At 39.3% G+C, this 17,409-nt stretch overlaps 1 protein-coding gene across 2 annotated transcripts in view; it reads right to left on the bottom strand.

The window, feature by feature from the left end:
- The window catches only part of Htt (huntingtin), a 143,701-nt gene that overhangs the window by 113,153 nt on the left and 13,139 nt on the right, over positions 1-17,409 (bottom strand). For both annotated transcript variants that reach the window (XM_055624231.1, XM_055624232.1), the window contains exons 2-6: positions 13,592-13,675; positions 8,404-8,524; positions 6,947-7,006; positions 6,300-6,379; positions 3,206-3,344 (exon numbers count right to left, since the gene is read on the bottom strand). In XM_055624231.1, coding sequence (XP_055480206.1) covers positions 3,206-3,344; positions 6,300-6,379; positions 6,947-7,006; positions 8,404-8,524; positions 13,592-13,675 — 484 coding nt within the window. The remainder of the gene's footprint in view (positions 1-3,205; positions 3,345-6,299; positions 6,380-6,946; positions 7,007-8,403; positions 8,525-13,591; positions 13,676-17,409) is intronic.

Raw genomic sequence — 17,409 nt, 5'->3', positions numbered from 1 at the left:
CATGGTAGCTCACAACCAACTATAATGAAGTCTGGTGCCCTCTTCTGGCATTCAGGTGTACATGCAGGCAGGACATTGTATACATAACAAAATAAATAAACCTTAAAAAAATTCAAACTCAGATGGCTTTTTTGTAGAAAATGACAGGACGATCCTACAATTCATATGGAAATGCAACAGACCAAGAATAACTAAAATAATACTGAAAAAGATAAGGTGAGGAAGACATGATGATTTGAGATCAAGATACAAACCAGTAATCTGGACTGTGCAGTACTGGCATGGAACAGACACTAAGATCAAAAACATAAATGGAACTAGAGAAATTTACACATGGAAGAGTAATTAATATTCAACAAAGAAGTTAACACACTTCAACAAGAAAAGACATTCTCTTTAACCAAAGTGCTAAATTCCACATGCAAAAGACTCAGACCTCTAACTTAACCACAAAGTCAAACTTTGGAAATCAATCTGATGTTTTTCTCAGACAATTAGGAATAGTACTACCTCAAGATCCAGCTATGCCACTCCTAGGCTTATATCTAAAAGATGCTCAACTATACAAAAAGGACATTTGCTCAACCATGTTCATAGCAGCTTTATTCGTAATAGCCAGAATCTGGAAACAACCCAGATGTCCCTCAGTTGAGGAATGGATACAGAAACTGTGGCAATTAAAAACAAGGAAATCACGAATTTTGCAGGCAAATGGTGGGAACTAGAAAAGATCATCCTGAGTAATGTATCCCAGAAGCAGAAAGACACACAGGGTATATACTCACTTATAAGTGGATCATAGACGTATAAAATAGGATAAACATACTAAAATCTGTACACCTAAAGAAGCTAAGCAAGAAAAAGGATCCTGGGTAAGATGATCAATCCTCATTCAGAAAGGCAAACAGGACAGACATCTAAAGAGGGAGAGAACAGGAAACAGAACAGGAGTCTACCACAGAGGGCCTCTGAAGGACTCTAACCAGCAGGGTATCAAAGCAGATGCTGACATTCATAGCCAAACTTTGGGCAGAGTGCAGGAAATCTTATGAAAGAAGGAGGAGATAAAAGACCTGGAGAGGACAGGAGCTCCACAAGGAGAGCAAAAGAACCAAAAAAATCTGGACCCAGGGATCTGTTCTGAGACTGATACTCCAACCAAGGACCATGCATGGAGATAACTTAGAACCCCAGCACAGATGTAGTCCACGGCAGCTCAGTGTCCAAATGGGTTCCCTAGTAAGGAGAACAGGGCTGTCTCTGATCTGAACTCAGTGGCTGGCTCTTTGATCACCTCCTCCTCAGGGAAGAGCAGCCTTACCAGGCCACAGAGGAAGACAATGCAGCCAGTCCTGATGAGACCTGATAGGCTAGGGTCAGATGGAAGGGGATGAGGACCTTTCTTGTCAGTGGACTTGGAGAGGGGCACAGGAGGAGATAAAAGAGGGATGGTGGGATCAGAAGAGGATGAGGGAGGGGGCTACAGCTGGGATACAAAGTGGATAAAGTATAAATAATATAAAATTTTTTTAATTAAAAAAAAAGTCTCCAGGATAACAGAATTGGCAAACCCAGGAATCACTGGCCACATTGAACAGGGCTAGAGAACATGTAGGTGATAACTGCCAGAGGAAATAGACCCAATAAGCTATCTAATAGTTAATTAATGGGTTTAGAAAACAAAAAAAGTATTCAAAAATCATACATAAGCAATCATCACTACTGACTTGGGCAAGATAAAGTACATATTTAATACAGACAGGACTATTATATAAAGATATAAGGGTTAGAGCCAAGTTCATTTCTTCTGTAATTAAAATACAAACGCAGAGTTTAAAAATCCAAATACAGCAAAATAAGCATTACTGTGCTTGCCTCTGACACAGGATCAAGAAAAGTAGGCGAGGGTGGCATTCTTTGTTTCTAGAGCCCAGCAATGATGCATGGGCAGAAGAATGAATGATCTCTTAAATGTCAAAGGTTCATGAAAGAAGTAGTTACTAACTACTTTAGCAAAAAAGAAATGGAAGTGTCACAATCTAGAGCCAATACTATGTGCACCTGTCTCTGGGTTCTGATAGCAGTTATCACAGACACACCTGACAGTATTGCACAGCGCTCATTTCTGCAACCATTCAGGAGCTTCCACCTCCAAGGAGGGACAATTAACAAACAGCAGCTCCCTCAACAAGAAGGACAATTTAGTTACACTTAACTCCTTAGACACACAATTTCGCTTCCTCATTTCAAACTCTGTGAAATCATCCTTTTAAAACATCACATTAGTATTAACAGGAAACCACGTTAGCTCAGAGGCTAAACGACATAAACCCAGCTCTGACGGGGGCAAACACTGAAGATTCACTTGGACTTCAAAGTTTCTAGTCTAGCCAAACAAACAAACAAAAATTCAAGCCTCAGATTCAGTGAGAGACTCAGCTTCAAAAAGATTTACAGAGAGTGACAGAGAAGAACACCTAGCACCCTCTTCTGGCCTTCATGCATACACGGGCTCATGCAGCCACACACAAACATGCACATATGCTTACATACAAATAAAAAAACTTATCTTAAAAAAAAATTAAAGATAGAAGCTGGGGAGACAGCTCAGGGTTAAGAGCATGGGCTGCTCTTCCAGAGGATATAGGTTCAGTTTGAAGCTCATAATCGTCTACGTTTAGTTCTAGGGTATCCGACACCCCCTTTTGGCTTCTGAGAAAAGTAGGCACATACATGGTACACTGACAAAACACCCATCTATAAATAAATAATACTCATAAAATAAATAATTTAAAAAATAAAGTTTTTTTAAAAAAATAAAAATAAAAACAAAGCCAAGAATCTTGCAATGCATAGATTGTGCAACGATGTCCTGCTTTCTGGGTACTATAAAGCAAAGGGAAGCCCTCATGGCTTTAGGGCCCATCAGCTCTTCACTCTTTCCGATGTAATCTCTTTCCTGAGATGGTCCAAGTTGTCAATCCAGTAGAGCAAAACCCATCCACTCTGGGAAAATGCTTTTGAATTTGCATCTGTAAACTATCTCCCTCAACTCTTTACCCAATGAAAGGAAAGTAGAAGTGAAAAGAAGCTCTTGAGATACCTCTCAATAAAGCCAACATGATTCTAGAGCAATCTCAAATGACTGTCCCCCAAGAGATCCTAAGTCCCACAGACTCATTCTTAGAGGCAACAACAATCATACCTTAATTTCATTGTCATTAGCAAAATTGCCAAAAGAAGCCATAATTTTGGGAACAGCTACAGCCAAAGTCTCCTGAACTGATTCCTCAGGTCTCTTGCTTGTTCGGGTCAGGCATGGTAGAAGGTTCACCAGGTAAGGCCTGCAGGTACAAGAGGAACATTCATCATTCTTCAGGTCTCCTCTACTTAAAAAAAAAATATATATATATATATATATATATATATATATATATATGCGCTCATGGTTCCCTGTTAAAGAAAACCCAGTTTTATAGGTTAATTAGTTCTTAATGGAGACCAGAATGCTCAACTACAAACAAAAGAGGCATAAATGTCTGCCCTTCATCGCTCCCATAGTTTACAAAGACATTGAGAAGTTAGGCTTAGGGCAAGCAAGATGACTGTGGGTAAAGGCACCTGCTGAAAACCCTGAAAGACCCACGTTTGATCCTTGGGACCCACAAAGAAGAAGAGAATTAACTCCTACAGGTTGTCTTCACTCATATGGAATGGCACACAAACAAAGAGGTACCCAGACAAATAAAATGTAATTTAAAAGGTTGTGTTTAAGTATTATTTGCAGCAAATTACAACAATTATTAAAATATATTTTTTAAATAGAAAACAGTAGATTAAAAAAATACTCCTTTTTTTTTTTTAATTCTCTGTGTAGCCTTGGCTATCCTGAACTTGCTTAGTGTACCAGGCTATCCTTGAGCTCAGAGAGACCCACCTGCCTCTGCCTTCCTGAATACTGGGATTATAGGCATATGTCACTGTACCTGGCTGAAAATACTATTTTTAAAAACAAAAATTGGAGGGAACAAAAACGATGGCTTATGTAGCAAGTACAGGATGTGAGTTCGATCCCCAGCATCTACATAAAAAGCCAGACATGGTGGTACTCACTTGTAATCCCAGTTCTAGGGGAGGCAGAGACAAATGACCCTCTGAAGTTAAGCCAGTCCAGCCTTATCAGCAAGACAGTGAAAGACTGTCTCAGAAAACAAGCTGGATAACTCTCAAGGAACTACACCCAGGATGACACCTCTGACCTCTCTACACACAGGCATATGCCCTTAAACAAAAACATTAAAAAAACAAAATATTGTGTGGACATCATTTTATTGAAAAAGTAGTGTTAAAAGCTACTGTGGGAGAGCTGCTTCCTCCACACTTGATATGGCCATTACTATCATGAAACAGACAGAGCAGTTGTGGTAACTTATATGGAGACCTTGAAGCCACAGGCATGACAACAAAATAAGGAGAACTATAGAGCAGATACCTAGGTCTATAGCAACAGTCTGTTAGCACTCCCTTTTGGAGAAGAGAAGGGGACGTCATTCGAGATTCCAATCACCATTCCTTTATGCTACAGGTATACATAACCAAGGTATGTAAAAGAAAAACTGACTGGACGTGATACTTCAATGTCATAGCTGCCTATAAGTTTTCTATGCCCTTGTACATAAGCCAAATAAACCCATTAGTTTGGCAAGCTGGACTTAGATGGGACTTTTCTTTGGTAAGCCAGCTTCTTTTGATTAGAAATCAATACAAGTTTCTTTTATGCTCCCCAGGAAAGCTGCACAATCTCTAGAAGAAGAAAAAAAAAAAAGTGTTCAAATTAAATGAGGCATTCAAACAACAACCCAGCCCTTACCTTACAGAGAAAAATATGTGTAGAGTAGGAGGATTGATATAAAAGATACTGGTTTGACACTGGGGTGCCTGCTATACTGGGGCCAAGGCCCTCTTATATAGCAAGCAATTCTACAGATACCACAGCCATCTTTGTGAGGCAGATATCTGTGATATCTTGTAATATATTAGGCTAGAAGGCTAGAAAGCCTGCATAAGGAGGTGATTATTTTTTCTGAGACATCAAGTCATCATGAGAAAATAAAACTGATTGTTTAAAGAACTAGCATCAGACTGATGAGTCAATATAGCATGTCTGAAGTGATGAGACAGCAGAGGGTCAGCAGAGGCTAAATTGTCTCTTGTCTTGAATGAGAAATCTAGATTTTATCTGAACAGCACATGAGAATAATTAAGAGGGTTTAAGATAGGGAAATACAGAATAGTCACACTTTTGAACAGCTATTTTGTCTGCTGTGTTACCTCAAAAATATGGCAATTTTCAAAATAAGATCACTTGAGCTGGAAATGTGGCTTGGTGGTAAAACACACACTTAAGCATGCCTGAGACCTAGTCTCAGCAACAAAGGCAACACAAAAATAAACACATAAGCATATATAAAAGAAAAGGTTCAATAAAAAGAAACTTCCTTAGTGATTACAACTCTGTGGACACATAAAATTCTTACTGAAACTCAGCGGAACACATCATCATTTCTTGATAATGTGAGGATTTAGAGCACCCTACCAGTTTCTCGTGGATAGACCTAAGTATCTTTGGGACATGAGCAGTATATTTTGCAACCAAAGGAGAAAAAGAAGGAACTGGTAACTATAGTCCTGTTTTGTTACTCAAGCACTAAGCCAGATGGGTGAGCTGTGAGACTCAGTGGAAAATTGCTTAGCATGCTTGAGGCCCTGGATTCAATACCTAGTACCAGGGGGCCATCGGGAAGAAACAAGTTGAAATTTTAGGCACAGTTCAACATTTACTTCTCCAACCCACGTGCTAAACAAATGCTTCATTTTCAATAACTACTATACTTGCTGTTGATGGGACCAGATTAAATTTTCAATCATTTGGCAAGTATCCTTAACCAATACATTGAGTGGACACCATACTCAGGTTGGGAATCTAGCATAGAATAGGATGGTGAGACCATGTTACACTGGAAACACATCCCACAAGTCTCTTGGGGAATAATGGACTAAAAAGAAGCACATTAATAGAGGGTATGATAATATGTCTAATAAAAATGGGTGTTAGGAAAGAAATATAAGAAAGGAATGCTGACAGCAACCAGAAGAAACAAAGATAAGAAACTTAAGAGTGGACAAGAACGATCTCTCAAGGATGGATATCTGCATTGGGACATACAAGACAGGCAGGACTAGCCATTTACCAAACAAAATAATAAATAAATTAAAAATAATACAGAGGTACAACTTACCTGCACTTCTGAGGTCGAACCAGGTGAGCCAGCTCGGCAAATCTCCATAGGGCTGCACGCAAACTTCGAGGAGCACCATTCTAAGAGGGTTAACAAGTGTTGTTACGTCTAAGAGTCAAGTGCACTTTCTACAGCTAAGTCTATAGAACTAGAGCTGCTTGATCCTCTCTTGGAGCGGTAAACATTTTCTTTGTTAATTTTCAGAGAAAAATCCCAATTAAATGTATATAATAGATAGCAACTACTTTAGAGACTTTTAAGGTCCAGAGGGCTTCAATTGTAAAAATATAGTTTTTGTTTGTTTTTAAAAAAAAGAAGGTTGCAGGGGCTAGAGAGATAAATCAAAGGTTAAGAGCATATGCTGTGCTTGCAGAGGACCTCAATGGGCACTGCAAACACATGGTACAGAAATATACATGCAAGAAAAACTCATACTCATAAAATAAAACAAATATTTTTTAAACTTAAGTTGATGCTTTAAATTTGCATAAAATAAAAATCGAGAATATGTTTTTTAAAAAAACTGAAATCCACTTCAACAAATGGCATTTCCTTCTAAAAGTTTTGCTTAATAATTTAAAAGATAAAATCTTATCCTCAACAGTAAAACAGTATCAATTTTTCAATAATGCAGAACAAAGACCCACCTTTTTAATTTCCTTATACAGTTCTAACTGTAGCCTTGGGAGATTAGAATCCATCAAAGCCTGAGAAGAAACAGGAGAGATTTGTTATAGAAGACACATTCTACCCATAGTTCTAAATTGTACCCACAAAGCTAAATGGCAACCAAAATTTCAAATTTTAAGGAAAAGTAATATATAAGAAAAAAGTAAATATAATAGAAATTACAGAATATTCTAAATACAGGTCTTTACTACGATAAAAACAGAAGGAAAAAGAACCTAACATTTACAACAATCAAATTCTACATAACATCAAATTAAGATTACCGTAAAGCTCTCACAGTAAGCACTCAGTCTTCCCTAGGTTACCTGGGCAGCTAAGGTGATGCCCTCTAAGTAAGCAGGGTATGGAGGCTGTACTTACAGGATCTGAGCCCCTCTCTCTAGCAGGAAATACAGATTCATCTTTCTGGAAGTTCTGAACCTCAAAAACAGCAAGGATACTCACAGCCCCCACTTCCTGACCTACCCCAGGTCTCACTGTCAGCTAGGAAGTCTCCCAGTCCTCACAGCTCATATCTTGACCTTCTCTGTGCACTTCTGAGCTCACTGAGAAATGAGGTGTGATAGTTTGACTGAAAATGGCCCTGCAAGCCCATGGGGAATGGCTCTATTAGGAGGTGTGGCCATGTTGGAGGAAGTGTGTCACTGGAGATGAGCTGTGAGGTTTCAGATGTTCAAGCCAGGCCCAGTGTCACTCTTTCTTCCTGTTGCTTGCCAATCCAGATGTAGAACTCTCAGCTACCTCTTGAGCACCATGTCTGCCTGCCTGCTGCCATGCTTCCCACAAAATGATAGACTAAATCTCTGAACTGTAGGCCACCCCCAATTAAATATTTTTTTTTTATAAAAGTTCTTATGGTCATGACGTTTCTTTACAGCAATAAAACCCTAACTAAAACATAAGGACCATGTATCCTCAATCAAGGTTAATGGAACAAAATCCACATTAGAAAAGGGCACCCTACTCTTGTCCCTAAGAACTTTCTCTTATAAAATGGCATGTCAAAATTATGGAGAGAAGATGACCCTGCTCTCCTTTTCAGTCACATGCAGCACCTGGTATATAGAGACTAAGGAGAGATAGTTAGCTCTGTTAACTTGACATAACCTATAATTACCTAGAAATATTCTCAATAAGATACCTCAGAGGTCTGAGGTTCTCCCAGCAATGCCCAAACAAAAGTGGGAGCCCACAGAGACACTCTTCTTAAGAAATAGGCAGCCAGTGGCCACATAGACGCCCTTCAGAATTGACCTATATATTATAAGGGTGCAGGTCCTCCAAGCCACATGCACAAAATGGAAAATATGTAGATATCATGAGGATGCTTCACTCAAAGCAAGAGAATGCCCACTGAAAGCCTTTTCTCTTAACTCACAACAATCCCAGGAGCACACCAGCACAGGGCTCTTACTTTGATGACTTTGTTGAGGCACTCATCAGCTACCATTCTGACATCTGACTCCGCATCATCACTGCACAGCAGAAACAGCTCCATAGCAATACCCAAGAGTTTCTGAAATTCTGGAGAATTTCTAAGTTAAAAAGAGAGAGAGAGAGATTGTCACAGTCATGAGGGGCTAGAAGACCTGATGGCAATATGCAATGAGGGATCTAAAAGACAATCTGGAACAAGAAAGAACATCATATAAAATTTAAGGATGCCTGCATAAAGGTGGACTGCAGTAAATAGCATATTGATACTGATTCCCTCTTGGTTTTAGATTTTATTTAAACACCCTTAAGAGATACTCTATAGGATTTTCAAATCCCAGGTAGCCATATGCTTTGTAAAAAGGTTACTTTTACCTTTAGATAGTATCCGTGAAGCCTTGAAATACCTGTAAGCCATCTCCTTAATACATCTCTTTAATTTCCTTTTAATCTTACTTTTAATATGCTTCAAGGTACAAGCACATTTCACTAGGTGCCACAGGCTAACAAGGCTTTTCTGTTGCAAGAAACAGAATACTGGTATCATAATAACTGGAATCTGGGTACTGTTTGTGAAATATTTTAGTAAGTTTAGTTGACAGCACCTGTCTGGTATGTCGTGATCCAACAAGCTAAGCCTACCCAATAGAAGGAGAGGCTGGTGGGCCATGTGAGTGTAACTCTAAAGTATCTCAAACCTGTAACACAAGGATTATTCTGGAGGTAATCCTGATGGCATAGGAACAGTATATGCTATTCCTGAAACATCAAAAGCAGACTGTTCCCAGGATCATAATCTACAGGACTCTGATCTACATAGTCTCCCTCTCCTTCACATTAAAGGCCTGTGCCTTTAATCCTAGGACCAGCGAGGCAGAGGCAGGGTAATCTCTATGAGTTCTACGTCAGCTAGAGCTACACAATGAGACTGTCTCAAAAGGAGGTGAAGACATCCATAAACCTATGAGAAAGAAAAGGGTATCAATAATGCTCAACATATACCGAGCAAGAAGTAAGACATGGCACTTGGCAATGCCAAAGACGCTATCGGTAAGGAATAAGTAATAAACTAGGAGCTAAGGAGGGAAAGTCTGAGGCTAGAGACTTTCTCTCAGGCATTAGCCTTACCAGTACCAAAATAAAAGGCTAATGACAGCTAGCCTTTTAGGAGCTCAAGATTCCTCCTAGTGGCATCAAACTAAAAAGAAACAGGTAAGGTTAATTATTTAACAACCTATCCAAAATATTATTTTCTACATGCCGTCAGCAAGTAACTTGACAACAGGCCTGATGCCCTGACTTCAATATTCAGAACACACATCATGAAAAGAGAACCAACTCCTGAAAGTTGGCCTCTGACCTCCACACAAGTACTGTGTTGCATACACACTCCCAAACATAACAGAATCAATGTTAAAAAACACATAAAACGAATCAATGTTAAAAAAAAAAGAAGAAGAAATTAAAGACTTACATTGTGTAGCAAGCTCTTTCAGAGTTGGGGAATTCTGAAAAAGGCATATTAAGGCTCAGGAAGTAGCTGAGCATGGTGGCACAAGTGGGAGAAGTAGGAAATCTCTATGAGTTCAAGGCTGGCCTAGTCTACACAGCAAGTTAAAGGACTACCAGGACTACATAAAGAAACTCTATTTCAAAACAAAACAACAACAAAGACTCAGGAAGTAAGCAAGTCAGAAGTCTCAGGAAGTCCCTGAAATTTACCAGACTCATAATGACTCTCTGTCCTAAGGGTGCCGGATAGTTTTATGTCAGCTTAATACAAGCTAGAATCATTTGGAAAGAGAGAATTTCAATTGATAAAATGCCCCAACCAGTTTGACCTATAGTGTATTTTTTAACTAATGACTGATGTCAGAGCACTTAGTTTGTTGGGATGGTGGTCCTAGGTGCTATAAGAAAGCAGACACAGCAAACCATGAGAGGAAGCCAGTAAGCAGTACTCCTTCATGACCTTTGTATCAGTTCCTGTCCTGACTCCCCTCAGCAATGGACTGTGATATGGAAGTATAAGGTGAAATAAGCCCTTCATTCCCAAGTTGCTTTAGGTCAGTGTTTTATCAAAACAATAGAAATCCTGACTAAGACACCAAGGTTATATAAATAGTAAGGACTGCTCAGTAATGTTAGGTGTAAGTTGTACAGAGAGTTTCAGGGTCCCACCTTTAGTGAGCTATCACCCATGCCAGGGTAGGCTTTTGGTGATGCACTGCCTTTAGTCATCCATGCTCTTATAAATAACGATTCACCCATACCACTGTAATTAACCCTTATGTATTTATGATTCACCAAGTTGGATTTTAATATTATTAAGTACTTTGGGTATGTAAATGTTTCCCTATGGGTTAACTAAACCTTTGTTTAAATCTCACCAAGAACAAGATCATAGTACTTGTTGCTGCAAGCATCAGACACACATCTGTAATCCCAACACTCAAGAAGCAGCGGCAAGAAGATCACCACTAGTTCCAGATGAGTACATAAGAGAAAGTTTTGTCTCTAGAGAAAGAGAGGGGAGAGGAGAGAAAGAAAGGAAAAAGAGAAAATCTCTCATGCTTACTTCATTTGTCAGCATAGATACTATTTCTACTGGTTTTCAATCCTTTGTGTAACTCTAGATTCTATTTGGACCAGTTTCTATCTGACTGAAACACTTCCTTTAAAATGTCTTAAACTGAGCACTGTCTGCTCTTCCAGAGGTCCTGAGTTCAACTCCCAGCAACTACATGGTGGCTCACAGCCATCTATAATGAGATCTGGTCCCCTCTTCTGGCATGCAGGTGTACATGCAGATGGAGTACTCACATGTTAAATAAATAAATAAACAAACAAACAAACAAATAAATCTTTGAAAAATGTCTTAAACTCACTGCTTGTCAGACAAAGGATATTTTTACTATGCTATGTCTGAAAACCTCTTTATTTCACCTTTTCATCTGACAGAGATTTTTACTGAGGAGGAGGAGGAGGAGGGCACGCCTTACAGATGGCACTTCCCTGGATTTTGGCAGGCATTTCCTATGAGAAGTAGGCTGTCTCCTTATTTTAGTTCGGGCTTAGCCTTTTTCAAGTCTTGTTTGTACATCCCATACCCTCAACCTTTTGCTTTTTGAGCACGCAAAATAGTTACATTGTTTTAATGTTTCTTACACTGTTTTGGTGCTTCTGCAGTGCTAACCTATTCTGGGTCATTGGCTAACTGTTCTTGTTACAAGCAGTAGCTTCCTATACTTCTATGCATTTCTGATTGATTTTTGTTGTGGTCAGGTTTTGGTTTTAAGCCAGCACTTTTATCTGTCTCTATTGTGGTCCCAAATGTCTTTCCTCTGACAAAAATTCTGATTTCGTTTGCCAGTTTGGAAGGTGACAATGTCCTATTTTGCTTTCATCACTGCTATAGCTGTTACAGTAAAATCCTATAGGATTAAAGCACAACACACTTCTCATTGTCCTGGTAACTGGAGTCCATGATGGTGCACAAGTGACTAGGAGAGGAGAGCATGGAGGTGCAAAGAAGGGACTTGCTTCCCTTTCCCAAGTTGAATTTTTGTTTTATTTAAGGTGTATTTTTATATTTAAGTTATATTCTAAAGCCAGGTGTCCTGACTAGTTTTCTGTCGAATTAGACACAAGCTAAATTCATCTGAAAGGAGGGAATGTCAACTGAGAAAATGCCTCCATAAAATTAAGCTATAGGCTGGCAAACATTCAGGGTATTTTCTTAAATAGTGATTGATGGGGAAGAGCCCAGCCCACTGTGGATGGAAACACCCCTGTGCTGGTGGTCCTGGCTTCCATAAGAAGCAGGCTAATCAAGCCATGAGGAACAAGCCAGTAAGCAGCACCTCTCCATAGTCTCTGTATCAGATCCAGTCACCAGGTTCCTGCCCAGCTTGAGTTCTTCCCTTCCTTTCATCAGTGACAGACTGATACATGGATATGCAAGCAAAAGTTGCTTTTCAACATGGTATTTCATCACAGCAATAGAAACTCTAACCAAGAGACTGGGTCCATAATCCAAGCAATAGGGAGGTGGGAGCAGGAGGATCAGGAAGCCAAGGTCATCCTTTGCTATATGGTAAATCTGAGGTCATCCTGGGTCAAAGGACAGCTTGTCTCAAAAAAAAAAAAAAAGAGAGAGAGAGAGAGTTCAGTGGATAAGATCATTACTGCTCTTACAAAAAGTGTAGCAACTTAGAACCATGTTTGTTCCAGGGACTCCAGTGCCTTCATATGGTCTCTTATGCCTTCTTATGGCATAAACAGGGAGAAAATATATAGATATGGATAAAACACTCACACATAAAATTAAAATAAATAAAACTTAAAAGAGTACAAATTAAATACCAACCCGCCATTCAATTATCGTATGGCTAAAATTCTCATATAGAAGAAAACATTACCCATTACAGAGCCCAGATACTCCCAGATACTCTTACAGCACAGCTAGAAATGTGGTAAAAGCACCCTTATTTTAAGTGGATTTTTCTTGATGTAGACTTTTGCTATGTTTCCCAGGCTGATCTCAAATTCAGGATCCTCCTGTCTCAGCCTGCCAAGTTCTGGGATTTCAAGCATGTGGCCACACCACATTTACACTGCTCATGGAAAACAAACAAACAAACAAAAAACGTTGGGGTGAGTGAAGTGCCAACAATCAGGCAGGGGGAAAAACATGCCTAAATAAACTTCTTAAAGACAGCTACAGGTTCAAAGGACATGCTAATGCATTAAGAGCAAAAATATACGGTATTTATTTATTGATTTATTTATCTATAAATTTATTTATCTATAAATTATCTATTTATTTAGTTAGTTAGTTAGTTAGTTGCTTGTTTGTTTTTCATTTTTTGAGATACAGTTTCTCTGTATAGCTCTGGCCATCCTGCAACTGGCTCTGTAGACCAGGTTCCAAATACAATTACCTGAGAAACATCTTTGAAAAGAAAGACAAAAAGAAAAGAAAACAAAAAGAAAAGGAAAAAGAAAAAAAAAAAATAAGGCTGGAGAGATGACTTGGCAGTTGAGAGCACTGGATGCCCTTCTGGAGGACCTAAGTTAGAAGGGGATCGGATGCTCTCTTGTCATGCAGGCACACAAGCAAATAGGACGCTCATATACATAAATAAATAAATTTTAAAAAACATTACCTGAGAGACTGTGCCACGATGTTTTCACATATTGTTAGACAATGGCTTACACGGTCCTTTTTGGTGGCTGAGAGTTCCTTCTTTCTAAAAAAGTCAGAAGAAAAAGAAATGAACATGCACTGAAGTGACTACTTTGTTTCTATATTTCATTCATTCCTAAGTACTTTTTAGCTACCAGTAGTGAAACATAAGCTCCATGCTGGGAACAAAAAAGCATGAGGATTGGGAGTGATGATGACAGATGAGCTCAACTTCCTAATACACCGCTCACAGATGTGGAAAAAAAAGGGGGAGCTGGAGAGATGGCTCAGTGGTTAAGAGTACCAACTGTTCTTCCAAAGGTCTTGAGTTCCAGTCCCAGCAACCACATGGCAGCTCATAACTAACTATAATGATATCTGGTGCTGTCTTCCAGAATGCTGACAAAATATTATATAAATAAAAAATAAATAAACCCTTCTTAAAAAAAAAAAAAAAAAGGGAGAAGTGAAATGCCAACAATCAGGCAGGGAAGAAAATAGACAAGATAGCCCCATAAAAGGTAAAGCTAAAGGTGAAGACTGTGTAGGGGTTCTCAGCACAGAAAAGATCCAGAGTCCGAGGGTTACACCAATAAACAATCTGTCAGTACCAGGGTCTGAGAGTGTTTGTCTCCTTCATGTCTTTCCTAAAAGGGATTTTTCCTGACAAGTCATGCTGCAGACTGCTGAACACCCACCAAAACTTACTTAGCAACAAACACATTACTTGGTGTTGGGATTGATTAGATGGATTGGGAACACAATGATATACAGAAGTCCTATTGCATGTGTTTGCCCTAGCTGTCTCCAATCAAAACAAACATTCCCAACACTCAGGTTTCAATTAGATAGATAAAGACAATATGAAGAGTGCAGAACAGCATCTTGGGTCTCTATATGACCTTTAAAAGCACAGGCTACCCATCTTCTTACGAGCCATCTTCATAAGAAGTTCACTGCAGCAATGTTAGAACTGAAATCTAGCAAACACTCTTCACCTGGTAAAAGATAAACGAAATGCAATAGCCAAACAATGGAAAACTATTTATCTAGAAAAAGGAAGTAAGTACTACTAGGAAACAAGGGCCAATCATGATGCACTAAACTTGGAGGAAAAAAAAAAATTAGGACTCCAAAGACCAACAAAGGGTGGTTCTATTTTTAGAACATTCTAGAACAAACAAAACTATAAAATGAAAATATGATCAGTAATTTCCAGGGATAAGAAGAAGATAGCAAAAGAGCAAAAGGAGTTTTGAGTTGTGACAGAACCCATCTAAATCCTGATTATGGGGAATGCAAAACAGCTCATGTGGTAAAAAGTACTTGCTATATGAGCCTGAGGACCTGAGTGTGATGCCTAGAGCCCAGTAGAGAACACTAACTCCCAAAGTTGTCCTCTGACCTCCACACACATTCTTTGTGCATAGGTACGCATACACACACACACACACACACACACACACACACACTTGCACATGTGCATGCATACCTTATAAGTAAATTTATGAATCTCGTTTATGGTAGTCATAGGGATTGGTGCATTAGTCAAATCTCAGAATTTTACACTAAAAAGAACATTTCTCACAATGTAAAGAAAATACTATGAGAAATAAAATGCTTTCTTCTCTAAGCCACTTGTACTAAAGCCTCTGCTGCAGCAGCTTAGACTTCCCCTTCTTTAAGATAGCCAACAGGGTGCTTAGAGAACAACCACCTTAAGCATTTCAGGAAGCAAACTAAATCACCAACCCATTATCCTTTGATTTGCCCAGGGAAAATCTGTCCCAGGCTTTAAATGAACTGAATGTATACATGCCTCAATGTGGCCATGTTACACTGGTGCCAAGTAGTAATAAAAAGAAAGCTGACAACACTGAACTCAGTGGCCTTACAATCTAATGACAGTTAGTATAGAAACATTCACTGGGACTGGAGAGATGGCTCAGTGGTTAAGAGAAGAGAATTGGCTGTCCTTCCAAAGAACCCAGGTTCAATTCCCAGCACCTACATGGCAGCTCACAACTGTCTATAACTCTAGTTTCAGGGGATCTGAAGACCTCACACATACAAGCAGGCAGAATACTAATGTACATAAATTTTAAAGATAAAAGATCATCTTTTTAAAAAAAATTAAGAAAGAAAGAAACATTCATTATCTGAGATTTTCAGTAACCTCAAATCCAAGCAGAATATCCAAGCCTAAAAGGCAACAAGCCAAAAGGTGAAATTAACCAAGTCCCTGTGCTCTGGGTCAACTTTCTCAATTCCAACTGATGGGACTCCGCTAACTCAGACAACATGTACTTTTGATGAATCCACCATGATATGGCTACCCAAAGAAGCAGGCCTCAACTACCCTCAAGAAGAAAGACTATCATGACTTATTGGCTGTCCTAAAAAGGGGATTCCCAAGGTCCCTTCAGGCTGTGCCAAGTTTATGAGGCATGTGTTGACAGAAGCAGTATGTCAACATGACAACTTTTCTATAGTTAAAAATTACTGTAAAGGAACCGGGGGTAGAGGTGCATGCCTGTAATCCCAGCACTCGAGGAAGCAGAGGCAGGCGCATTGCTGTGAGTTCAAGGCCAGCCTGGTCTACAACATGAGTCCAGGACAGCCAAGACTACACAGAGAAACCCTATCAAAAAAAAAAAAACAAAAACAAAAACAAAAACCAACCAAGCAAACAAAATATGTACTGTATGGGGGAGGGGAGCTGCATCACTTAGAAGAATCATGGAGGAAGTGGTTACTAGAAAAAGTTTAAGAGGGGAAAGAAATCAGGCCTGAAAATTATTTACTAGTTTTAAATAATTGTTGTACAAACAAAAGAGCCAGTATTCAGCTCCCCAGAACCCATTTAAATACAAGGTGACAGTAGCAGCCACCTGTGATTCTAGCTGTGGAAGGTGGAGAGGGTAGTCCTTGAGCTAGCTGGCTAGCAACACAAGCCTGAGTTTGACTGAGAGACCCTGACTCAAAGAACAAAATAGAAAAATGATCAAAGAAGATTCCTGACATCAATCTCAGGCCTCCACACTCTAGAACACAATCATACACACACGTATAGCTCCATACAAACACTACACACATACACACATTTAAAAAGACTTAAAGACTAGAGAGATGGCCTAGCAGTTAAAAGCATGGGCTGCTTTTCCATGGGACTAGGGTTCAATTCCCAGCACCCATATGGCAGCTCACAACTGTCTGTAACTCCAGTTCCAGAGGATCTGACACTCTCACACTAATACAAAATTAAAATTAAAAAATTATTTAAAAAAAATTTAAAAAACCAACAGCTACACACCAGTTACATGTTTGATGAACTAGCCAGGCCTATGGAACATTTAGCTTACTTCTTTGAAGTAATACAAATGAGTCAGAAAGTTTTCCTCTGTTCATTCTTCTTCCCCCTCCTTCGTGAGATAACCCCAAAGAATAAAGTTACCAACAAACAATACGATATCAACTCTCATGGCCTGCCACCTTGGATTTACTTAGTCAAGCTTATCAAACTATGATTATAGGCAACACCAATCTTAACAATGAAATAAAAATTCAGGATTCTGCTGTTTTGTCACAGTTTGAGGCACTGGGTGCCTTGGGGGAAGCCTTCTTCTTTACCAATGGCCCTTCTTCAGATCCTGCTGGCACTTCTTCAGGCAGTGCTCCTTAGATTATAGCCCCAGAAGTGAGGGTGAAGGGACTACATCGTATCTGCATTACTGGCACTCAGTACCCACAGTGTATAGTATTCTACAAAGCTCATCAAATAAAGAAGCAAATGACGGA

This window comes from Psammomys obesus, unplaced genomic scaffold (assembly GCF_907164565.1).
Source record: "Psammomys obesus unplaced genomic scaffold, mPsaObe1.curated_primary_1811, whole genome shotgun sequence".
Lineage (NCBI taxonomy): Eukaryota > Metazoa > Chordata > Mammalia > Rodentia > Muridae > Psammomys > Psammomys obesus.
This window is presented reverse-complemented; position numbering and strand designations above follow the sequence as displayed.